Source organism: Danio rerio, chromosome 2 (assembly GCF_052040795.2).
Source record: "Danio rerio strain M-AB ecotype USA chromosome 2, GRCz13ab, whole genome shotgun sequence".
Lineage (NCBI taxonomy): Eukaryota > Metazoa > Chordata > Actinopteri > Cypriniformes > Danionidae > Danio > Danio rerio.
In genome coordinates, this window is record NC_141022.1 from 45,230,433 (window position 1) to 45,242,327 (window position 11,895).

The 11,895-nt window shown below is 37.3% G+C and overlaps 1 protein-coding gene across 2 annotated transcripts in view; it reads left to right on the forward strand.

Moving 5' to 3' along the window:
• Positions 1-10,386, forward strand: part of crlf1a (cytokine receptor-like factor 1a) — a 44,018-nt gene extending 33,632 nt beyond the window's left edge. Inside the window, exons 7-8 of one of the 2 annotated variants that reach the window (XM_087239249.1) lie at positions 703-888; positions 9,315-10,382. In XM_087239249.1, coding sequence (XP_087095375.1) covers positions 703-888; positions 9,315-9,331 — 203 coding nt within the window. In that variant the 3' untranslated portion in view covers positions 9,332-10,382. Of the gene's footprint in view, positions 1-702; positions 889-9,314 lie in introns of both variants that reach the window. The other variant, NM_001002650.1, reaches the window with a different exon arrangement.
• The last annotated feature ends 1,509 nt before the right edge of the window (positions 10,387-11,895 follow it).

The following is an 11,895-nucleotide window of genomic DNA, read 5'->3' on the forward strand; positions in this document are numbered from 1 at the left end:
CCTGCCACTTGAAAAGAGTTCAAATACTATAAATTGTGCATTTCTGTTTGTTTTTTGCATCCATTCTTAACGATTATGAAGTTATATTTATTTTTAACTACGCCACATTTTCTTTTGACTCGAACCCCAACCCCTCTTCCAATTACTTTCTGTGTCATTCACAGATTCGTATTAATAAAATGACCAAATCAACATACCAAAGCAATAAACAAAAAAATATAGCCAAGGTCTAAATAGTAGCAGCGAGAGTTGGATTGAGCTGTTGCCATTGCTGTCTTTCATCATATTTTCACATTTCGAATGTGTCGTGCAGTCCATCCTATAATCAAATACATATTTCCAAGACGATGCTTAGTCCAGCAGACACCAACCAGCACATGCAACGCATTACCTCAGTCATACATCTCCTCATTTTGTGGCTTGCCAGAGAGTCACGGGGGAGTTTTGGATGTATTTTTTCAGTCGATTGTTTCTGAAGATTAACAGATTAACTCCTCTGCACATTAACTCTTGTGGCGCGGCCCACATCTGGAGCTCAGAAACCTGCTGTTTATTTAAAATGGAAAAGGATTTATTTTTTATCCCAACTTGTGTTTGGTCGGCTGTGTAAACTGCGGCCTGTATCTGTGATAAGCTCGACGCTTGTATTAGTCTCCCAAGATGCACACGTGTTGATTTTCTTTTTGTTTTTTCATCCCACAGAGCGGTTGTTGACAGGGTCATGCGACTCGAAGGCCGGACAGCAGAACTCAACGCTACGGCGGGATTTAAAGCAGTTTTTCGGCTGGGTGCGCAAACATGCTTACGGTTGTAGCGGGATGAGCATCAAACTTTATGATCAGTGGAGGGTCTGGCTGCAGAAATCTCACAAAACTCGCAACCAGGTAGGTAAGCAGCTTTTTTATTTGCATTCTACATTTGTCTTCTTAAACTATACTCTAAAAAATGATGTTTGTTGTTTGTTCAAATTACAAACTACATTTAAAATGAGCTGAAACAACAGGGGGACAGCTTAATTGTTTCATGTTCAATCCACTTAAATTTGCAAACACTTTTTAATTCACTTAAGTCCTTCATTTTGTCCCAACACAAATCAATTCTGTTCCAGAGAATTCCTTTTTGTTGTCACTATATAACTGCACTATAAATAATGTTACTAAAGGCATTTTTTTTTCAGTAAGAGTAATCAAATGTATTACAGTTTCCCCCGTTAAAATGCCGTTACCGTTACTGACACAATAAAATGTGCATTACTGTATTCTGTAATTAAAATAACTGAAGCCGTTTTCATGTGAGCAGTGTGTATCTCAGCCATAGGACCTCTTTCGCTGGGGTGTGTGTCAGTAATACGTTTAGTTTTACAACAGCGTTTTAGAATGAAAACGATCCGCATCCACATTGGCATTTCACCTAGCGTTTCTGAAAAGATCTCTATCCACACTATACTTCTGAAAGCGCTCATCACAAGGCCACACACACACACTCTGGCATGCCCTGCAGCATGCACACCTCTGAGCTGTAGGCATTAGCGGGTGCTTTGAGCACACCTCCCCAGGTGAGAGCAGCACACATCCAACCGTTCATCAAGGATATAGCGCTGGATCTCACTATAGTTGTTAAACGCGATAATCACCTTGTCTCTATCTAACGACTCTTCAGTCTTATGAATCTATTACTTGTTCTCAGGTAATGTTTTGACTGAGTGGAAAGTTAGGTTAATACAATTTATGTAACTACGTACACTCATTCTGCACATCTGACTGATCGCTTACCTTTATTTCTTATATTGTATAAACTTAATGCATGTTCTACACTTTCATTATGACCGTGTTGATTATTGAAACTGATATTCAGCAAGAGAAACAGGATATGTTTCATATTTTTCAATGAAATGAAAGGAGGCAGTAATGTTATTGGCTCATTTTTGTTATGAATATGCATCCAGTGAAGATTCAGATCATATATATGTAGCTACATGATGCCTCAACATTTTTGTTGTCTGTTATGTTGCTAATATCAAAATAAAAATAGGCAGTTTCTTATATCAAGTTTCCATTTTATTGTTAAGAAAGTGAAACAACGTAGCCAGGGTGATGTGAATGAGGTTATAGAGTACATTGTTCCCTTTGAAGATTTACCCGAAGGATGCAGGACTGCACTTGTGCACTTAATATTGATAAAAAAGCCCCATTCAGAGTGATGAATGTCTGCAGGAACGCCTCTATTTTCAGATGTCTCCATTTTCCTCCATCCACACTGCCACGGAGCAGCAGTGTTTTAGACCAAAACGGCCTCTTCAGCATTTCCAAAACGCTCCTTTTTCAGGGCTTGAAAACTCCGGGGTGGTATGGACGGAAGGCGTAACTGTAGAAAAACGTGTTAATTTTAAAACTAAAACGTATTAGTGTAAACTGGCCGCCAGCAATGATGATTGGTGTGTCTGTAAATGGGGTGTCACTGACAACATGAACATTAAACGTGATCAAGATAGTGATCAAGTCCGTTTACATTGGTTGCCAATCAGAGGCAGAGTAGTGCAGGCGTTCACACACAAGCACACGCACAGTCAGTGGCACACTCCAATGTCCAGGAGAACGATGGCAAATCTAACAAGTTCAAAGGTAGCTTTTGCAGACTGGAAATATAAGCACTACTTTTCCCTCGTTGAAGCAAGAATGTTTATGTGCCGTGCAACATATGCCCTGGAAAAAAAAAGGTTTCATTGATTCGGTGACAAGTAACTCTAATCTAATGAAGCACCACAAGTCTTCTGAGTTGTGGTTTGTGCAATACTTAAAAGTTTTAATCCATCTATTGAGTTTTATTGTGCAACTATAGTAATGAAAATATTTATAATGATATGTTGAATTTAATGTTTGTCTCTCACATTGTCCCACAGCAACATTAAAATAGTGTAGTTTAATGTGCAATGTTCATTTATTCATTTTATTGTCGGATTAGTCCCTTTATTAATCCGGGGTCGCCACAGCGGAATGAACCGCCAACTTATCCAGCAAGTTTTTACGCAGCGGATACCCTTCCAGCCGCAACCCATCTCTGGGAAATAATGTGCAATGTTTTATATTTGTTTTATAGTCGTTTGACAAATTAGATTTTTTTTAAGTAACGTGATAGTTACTTTCCCTGGTACTTAGTTACTTTTATAATTATGTAACTCAGTTACTAACTCAGTTACGATTTGTGAGAAGTAACTAGAAACAATAACGAATTACACTTTTAAAGGAATGTGCCCAACACTGGTTGTCACAACACAAATAAATTAAGTTAACTTAATCGTTATACAAATTTAAGGGGATTGATCATCAAACAATAAAGTTGTCCGCCAAAAAACCTTAAGAATTGTGCCGTTTTAACTCACTTTTAAATTAGCAGTTTGAACAAGCAGCAAAAGCCATTTTTTGAGTGTGGATTCCCATTAATCAGGTTTAAGTGTCTGGTTTTCTTCAGCTTTAACTGTTATGCCAGGAATATTTGCTCTCATAACAGTGCGAGACTGTATCCATTGCCTTAAGTTATTGGAGTTGCCCGGGTTAATTGAATTAAAGTGCTCCTTGTGTTATTGTACCGCGTTTCCTGTGTTTTTCTCGGCAACCACAGATGTAAATAACATGAGGCGACTCATATGATTTCAGGTAACTTTTCATAAACCACTCGAGTAAACCGGACTATTTAAATAAACGTCTGCGCACTGAGTATCATTCGACATATGCGTTCAGTTCTGAGTTCACATCTGTCAGATTCCGCAGTAATCTTGTTTTGGAAATAACAAGAATTGTCCTTCATTTGAGAATATACCCAATAGAGACATGCTCCTTTCATGTCTCCCTAGTGCACTGCGGTCTATGTTTTACGCAAAAACATTACCCGAATCCATGCCAGCATCGCAGATGAGTTTCTTAGATGATCCGCCGGCATGTCATGAAGTTACCAATGAGAGATATAAACCCACAGCAATTACTCTTCAGTATATCTAAATTTCCAAACCGCAAAGACTTTTTAACAATAAGGCAATGTGCCAAAGTCTGTCAACAAAATTATTTAGTTGTATGCAGTACGTCCATAACTGTTTTCTGTCCTCAAACATCACTTCTAAGCAAAAGATTTTACAGAATTGATTATAAAGTTATCCTCTGCGTGCAAAATATTTTGTAAAATGTAGCTACTTTTATTTTTAATATTGATAATATTGAGTTATCAGACCTATTTGTATATTATTTGTGCTGGTTTCCCAGGAAGTGACATCGCAAATTAGATGAGAAATGAGAAATCTGAAGCTAATGAGAGATGAATCCACAGCAATTACACTAAGAACACTCGAATCTCTGAACGGCGAAATATGAGCAGATGCTCTAACTATAATTTTGTCATCAGTGCACACAGTCTCTAATGTTACTTGAGTCATTATTTAATGCCTGAGCCAAAGTTTGTCATGAAAATGATTTTCTTAAATACTTCCAAGAAATTGTTTTGCTCCTTATTAGTCAGACATTCAAATTTATTTATCAGAAATTTTTTAATATGAAATAGAATTGACTTTCATTTTATACTTAAAAAGTTAGTTCACCTAAAAATGACACTTGTTATTAACTACTCGCCCTCATGTCGTTCCAATCCCTTGAGATCTTTGTTCATCTTCAAAACAAAATTAAGATACAAAATCGAACAAAAAGTTCTCAGGGGTAGCTTAAACAATATGTTGCTGCTCTTTAATCAAGGGATTCATCAGAATAAACAACAAAATCAGTCCAAGCCACTTAAAAAATGTGGAAAAAGTATTAAAAAGCCTTTATTCACATGGCTAATCTTCAAAAAGCCTTTTTAGTTTTTTTTATTTTTAAATAAAGTTTTAGATGAAATCTGAGAGCTCTCTAACCCTCTATAGCACAGGTGTCAAACTCAATTCCAAAAGGGCCGCAGCTCTGCACAGTTTAGTTCCAACCCTAATTAAACACACCTGATTAAACTAATTGAGTCCTTCAGGCTTGTTTGAAACCTACAGGTTATTGTGTTGGAGCAGGGTTGGAACTAAACTGTGCAGGGCTTCGGCCCTCCAGGAATTGAGTTTGACACCCCTGCTCTATAGACAAAAACGATCAAGAGAAGTCCTGAAAGGAAAAAGAAAAAAGAGAGTAAAGCCTTGTTTACACTAATATGTTTTAGTTTTAAAGCGTATAAGTTTTGCGGTTACTACTTCTGTCCTGAAAATGGAGTGTTTTGGAAACGCTGAAGAGGCCATTTTGGTTTTTAAACGTTGCTGCGCCGTGTCAGTGTGGATGGGGGAAAATGAACAAATCTGAAAACTGAGGGGTTGCTGCAGACATTCACCTCTCTGATCGGGGCTTTTTCTCAATATTAAGTGCACAAAGTGCAGTCCTGCATCCTTTCCTTGTCAGTTCAGACTTTGCAAGATTGATATGGAAAACAAACTCCAGAGGACACGTCGGGTAAATCTTTAAAGGGAACAATGTACTTTATAACTTCATTCACATCACCCTGGCTATGTTGTTTCACTGTCTTAACAGTAAAATGGAAACATGATATAAGGAATGCCCTATTTTGATATTAACAACTTAACAGACACCAAATAGTTTGTGTAGCTATATATTTATATGACCGTCATCTTTACTGAATGCATTTTTATAACAAAAATGAGCCTATATCCGTTTTATTAATCAATAATAGCAATTATTAATAAATTTATATTTATTTAATGTATTTAAGTTTATACAATATAAGAAAATAAAGGCAAGCAATCACTCAATGTGCAGAATTAGTGTACGTTGTTACATAATTTAATATATTAACTTATTTTTGCGCTCAGCCAAAACACGTTACCTGAGAACAAGTATAGATAGAGAATAGAAGCAAAACACTGAAGACTTGTTAGATATCGACAAGATGAATTAAATATCAAATTTAACAACAATAGTGAGATGAGATCCAGCGGTAGATCCTTGATGAACTGATGCGCTGCTCTCACCTAGGGAGGTGTGCTTAAAGCACCCGCTGACTGCCTGAAGCTCACTCGCATACCAGATTGTGTGTGTGGTCACTTGATGTGCATTTTCAGTGGTGTAGTGTGGATGGAGATCTTTTCAGAAACACTAGATGAAATGCCAGTGTGCAAATCGTTTTAAAACTAAAACGTATTAGTGGAAAAAAATTTAAAATGGCTGTCATGTCTCTATATTAGATTAGGCTATGCTTTTACTACAGTTGGTACGATGCTTGCATGTTATGCTTTTGATGGAAATATTTCGTACTGCCAATAGTAAATGCAGACCCTGAACTGACAAGGAAGACAGGACCAAAGCAAACAAAACATTTTTACAGTTTTTGTGCAACCCAAGATCTTCTTGGAGCTTATTTTGATTACAGTTTTGGATTCTTTTCTGGACTTTAAACCCTCTAAGACCATTGCTGTCTATGGAGGATGAAAGAGCTCTCGCATTCAATCTAAAATATCTTCATTTTTGTTCTGAAGAGGGCAGCATGGTGGCGCAGTGGTTAGTACAGTCGCCTCACAGCAAGAAGGTCGCTGGTTTGAGCCTCGGCTAGGTCAGTTGGCATTTCTGTGTGGAGTTTGCATGTTCTGCCCATGTTGGTGTGAGTTTCCTCCAGGTTCTCTGGTTTGCCCTACAAGTCCCAAAACATGCGGTATATGTGAATTGGGTAAGCTAAATTGTCTATAGTGTATGTTTGTGAATGAGATGTGTATGGATATTTCCAAGTGATGGGTTGCAGCTGGAAGGGCATCCACGGCGTTAAACATATGCTGGATATGGTGGCGGTTCATTCCGCTGTTCCGACCCCAGATTAATAAAGGTTCTAAGGCGAAAAGAAAATGAATGTATGAATGAATTGAATGAAAGTGTTCTGAAGATGAAAGAATGTCTCAGGGATTTGGAACGACATGAGACTAATTAATAACTAATTAATAACTAAATTTTCTTTTTTAGATGAACTAAACATTTAAATGCTAATCATTTGAGTCAGTTTTTAAAAAAGTGACCAAGTTACCAAGGAAAAATGAACACCACAGCGGTCACACTTAGAACATTTACAATTCTAAACCACAAAAATGCAAAGGCTTTCTAACTATCATTTTTTGGTCATCAATGTCAATGCGCACACCAAATGTTGCTTTAGTCATTCGACAATGCCTAAGCCGAAGTCTGTCATCAAAACAATTGCGTTAAATCCCTCCCTGAAGTATTTTTCGCTGCCAAACATCAGACGTCTGAATGCAAGCTAACACAACAATGTTTGTTATTGCACGTCATCTGCATGTTCTTGAAGCAGAAGTCATTTATTTTGAATGAAGCATGTACAACAACATTAAAAACATTTATTTATAAATGCATTTACTTATAAGTGCTGTACAAATGTTCAAATAGATCTACACTATTAAACTAGGTTAAATTAGGTACACCTGTTCACCTGCTCATTTATGCAAATTTCTAATCAGCCAATCACATGGCAGCAGCTCAATGCATTTAGGCATGTGGACATGGTCAATACGATCTGCTTCATTTCAAACCGAGCATCAGAATGGGGAGGAAAGGGGATTTAAGCGACTTTGAATGTGGCATGGTTGTTGGTGCCAGAAGGGCTGGTCTGAGTATTTCAGAAACTGCTGATATACTGGGATTTTCACGCACAACCATCTTTAGGGTTTACAGAGAATGGTCCAAAAAAGAGAAATATCCAGTGAGCGACAGTTCTGTTGGTGAAAATGCCTTGTTGATGCCAGAAGTCAGAGGAGAATGACCAGAATGGTTCCAGCTGATAGAAATGCAACAGTAACTCAAATAACCACTCGATACAACCAATGTATGGAGAAGAGCATCTCTGAACGCACATGTCGAACCTTGAGGTGAATGAGCTACAGCAGCAGAAGATCACACCAGGTGCCACTCCTGTCAGCTAAGAACAGGAAACTGAGACTACAATTTGCACAGGATCACCAAAATTGAACAGAAGATTGGAAAAACATTGCCTGATCTGATGAGTCTCAATTTCTGCTACAAGATTCAGATGGTAGGGTCAGAATTTGGCATCAACAACATTAAAAACATGGATCCATCCTGCCTTGAATCAACAGTTCAGGCTGCTGGTGGTGTAATGGTGTAGGGCAGTGGTTCTCAAACTGTGGTACGTGTACCACTAGTGGTACGCAGGCTTCCTTCTAGTGGTACGCGGAGAAATTAAATATGTGATGTACATGCTACACACATTTCAAAATTTATCAAAAATGATGTACATGATAAGCCATATATGACATATAGCCTATATTTCTAAGGTAATCTGCCACATTTTTTAACTGTGCAGAGTTGTAGCTGCTTTACTGGGCCTACTAAGCTACTATATTTCAATACTGCTCATTTTGGTGGTACTTGAAGAGACAATTTTTTTCTGAGGTGGTACTTGATGAAAAATATTTGAGAAGCACTGGTGTAGGGGATATTTTCTTGCCACACTTTGGGCCCATTAGTACCAATTGAGCATCGTGTCAATGCCACAGCCAACTTGAGTATTGTTGCTGACCATGTCCATCTCTTTATGACCACAGTGTGAAGTCTTCTGATGGCGACTTCCAGCAGGATAACGCGCCATATCTCATAGCACGAATCAACTCAGACTGGTTTCTTGTACATGACAGTTCACTGTACTCAAATGGCCTGCTATCATGTCAATATGGACCAAAATCTCCTGAGGAATATTTCCATTAACTTGTTGAATCTATGTCATGAAGGATTAAGGCAGTTCTGAAGGCAAAAGGGGGTCCAACACAGAACTAGTATAGTATACCTAATTAAGTGGCCGGTGAGTGTATGTAAAAGCTAAAGTAGTGTTTAATTTTAGATTTACAAATGATAGGGGAGACCATTCCTGAGTTTGTTACATTTAAAGCGACACCTTGGTACAGTTAAAAGCAGGCAACCTAACAACTTAAGTGTCTGAGCAGGACAGTATGGCACAAGAAGATCAGAAATGTAACTATAGCCAATATAATTTGAAATTGAATAAATCATCAGTCCTTTTAAATCCTACATTTCTAGGAAAGTGACATCAGAGATGAGACTTTTTGATGAAGAAATAAGCCTGTAGTAATTACTCAAAGCGTATAAAATCTCCAAACCACCAGATATTTTTCACCCATCATATTTTTCATTGTTGGTGTTGATGTTGTCATCACTCTCCGTGATCTCAGGTTGTTTTTGAATGGCTATTTGAAGCCTTTCATGTTCTATGGGCGTTTATCTGATTACTGTAATATTGTCTGCTTTCAGGTTCTTCAAGGAGATAAATCATAGCACGTCGCTGCTGGCAGGCAGAAAGAACACTTAACAACAACAGCACACTGTGGAAAAAACTCACATTTTCCAGACCGCTGCTTGACTCAGTGCAGGAAAGTTAAAGTACAGCTGGACTCACAAACGGGATGTTCAAACAACAAAAGGTGACGGGCATTTGGGGCTCTTGGACACAGATTTCATTGTGCGGTTCGCTAAAATGCCTTATAATAACAAAAACAAACGGTTAAATGTTTTTCTTTGACATTAGCCATGAAGATCTGGTGGACTATATCCTCGCAACTCGCAATCCGTGAAGATTTTTTGACCATGTCGAGGAAGCAATTAATTAAAGGTCATAATTTGCACATGTTTAATAAGGATGACTTCGATGTGACACATGGTCTGAACGCGGACACGTGGCGTTTTCTGATCTGTGTGCTATAAGCGATTCATCCTCATGGACAAACGGGAAACTTATGAACGTTTTTCAGTGTAACTTTAAGACAACTGGACGAATAATAAGGCCATCCAGTTTTACCAAAGGTATCATTTATGAATGTTTGAGTGTGACAGACTTTATATTCCAGCAGAAAATGTTGACAGGTATACCTCACAAAACACTTTGTAGTCTGCTATTTCGTTAACTGGTACGTGCCATATCAAAAGTTGATCCCATGCAATGCTGAAAATATCATAAAACTAAGTCTCGCTGCATTTGAAACTCAACCACAAACATTGGAGGATTTCAAATTTGACATGTTGGATCCCCAAAGTGGACTCAAAAGTGGCCACGAGGAAGATTTTGGCCAGCCAATGTTCTCTTTTGTTTATACATGTGTTGCCGTTAGCAAACGTCAAGTGTGTTTGTAGCATTGAACTGTTTGAAAATAATTTTATGTATTGAGACATTTTACTACTTTTATTTTTGTACTGAATTTGTATCCACATATTTAAATGTAAAGTTATGTTTCGATTCTTAAGTTATGTGTAGGTAGATTATATTATTATTGACTGAATTGTTAAGCTCTAATATTGTGCATAAAATCCTTCTTTAAGATCCGACTTATCAACTTGTTCCTTTCTGAGTTTTTATTTGAATTTTTCTGTCATATTAAAAAGATCAGTATTGCCAGATTGGGCGGTTTCCCGGTGCGGGTTTAAAATGACATAGGCGGGTGTAAAAAAATTGTGAGGTTTTGCAATGGAAAGCCAACACTAACATGTTCACACAACTGCTTTTCGTGATTTTCGCGTTGTCGCGGCCCCCCACACACACACCCCGCCTTTTCGTGATACTTTTTGGGCTGGAATTAGTCAGCTACATCTGGCAAAACTGGCCAAGATAATACTTTAGTTTAGGAAACTAGTTCAAGTTGAAGATAAGATAAGACTTGTTATTGAGAAAATAAGAAGTTGTTGATAGTGTTTTTATTTTTTTGTTTTGTTTTACACCCGAAAAAAGAGTTTTTCAACCATCAAAACAATACAAAATAAATGTAATACAACTATATTTCCCCCTTCATATATGAGATTTTTTCTAAATAAAATAGTATTCATTTTTACAATGTTTTAAAACCACTAAAAAAGTCAGAAAAACTATGCTGTTTTATTTTTACATATTAAGATGTTACAATTAATGAAAATACAATGTTATTCGACCCATATTTCGACATTTTATTTTGACAAATCATATTTGAGACAATAAACCAAATGAATTACTTGCATTGAATAAGCTATGCAGCTAAATCACTTTTGTATTGTAAAAATGTGACGTATATGTGACCCATAACATTTTTATTATACATTTTTTAATGAAAGATGAAATTTAGATATATGCAGTAAATCTATTGCTTATTTCAGGTTATTTAAAGATGGATAAAGATTTTTAAAAAAGGCTAAAGATATCCATTTTTTTCTTATTTTGTTAAAATATATATTTTTCCTTCATTTAGCACTGCCCTTCATAACAGACAATACCTGGATTATTCCCAAAACACATGCTCTTCAGATTCTAAACATTTTACCCCCCAGGTCTTAATGCCTTGTGTTTTCTTCTGGAACATCAGTAAGGGTTTAAACCAGGGGTGCCCAAACTGGAGTCCTGGAGAGTAGGTGTTCTGCAAAGTTGAGTGTCAAACACCAATCAGACACACCTGGGCTAGCTAATCTCTTACTAGGCTTTCTAGAATCATCCGTTCAGGTGTGATGAGGTAAGTTGGAGCTAAAATCTGCAGGACACCAGCCCCCTAGGACCAAGTTTGGACACCCCTGGTATTAACCTTTTTTAGCAGTGGTGTTTGACTCCCTCAATCATCCTCAATGTGAACAGATGGATCTCACAATCATACTGTCACTGCTGGAAAGGGTTTAAATCTGCAGAAGATGCTGGAAAACTGAAGAATCTGCTGAAGATTGAGTTTTTTTTTTTGAGGAACAGCTGTCAGTTTAACAGTTCAGAACAAACAAGAGACTTATAAACACTTCAATTAAATTCAATTAAATGTTTATTTCTATAGCGCTTTTACAGTTTAGATTATGTCAAAGCTGCTTAACATAGAATTTCTAGTAAAGTTTT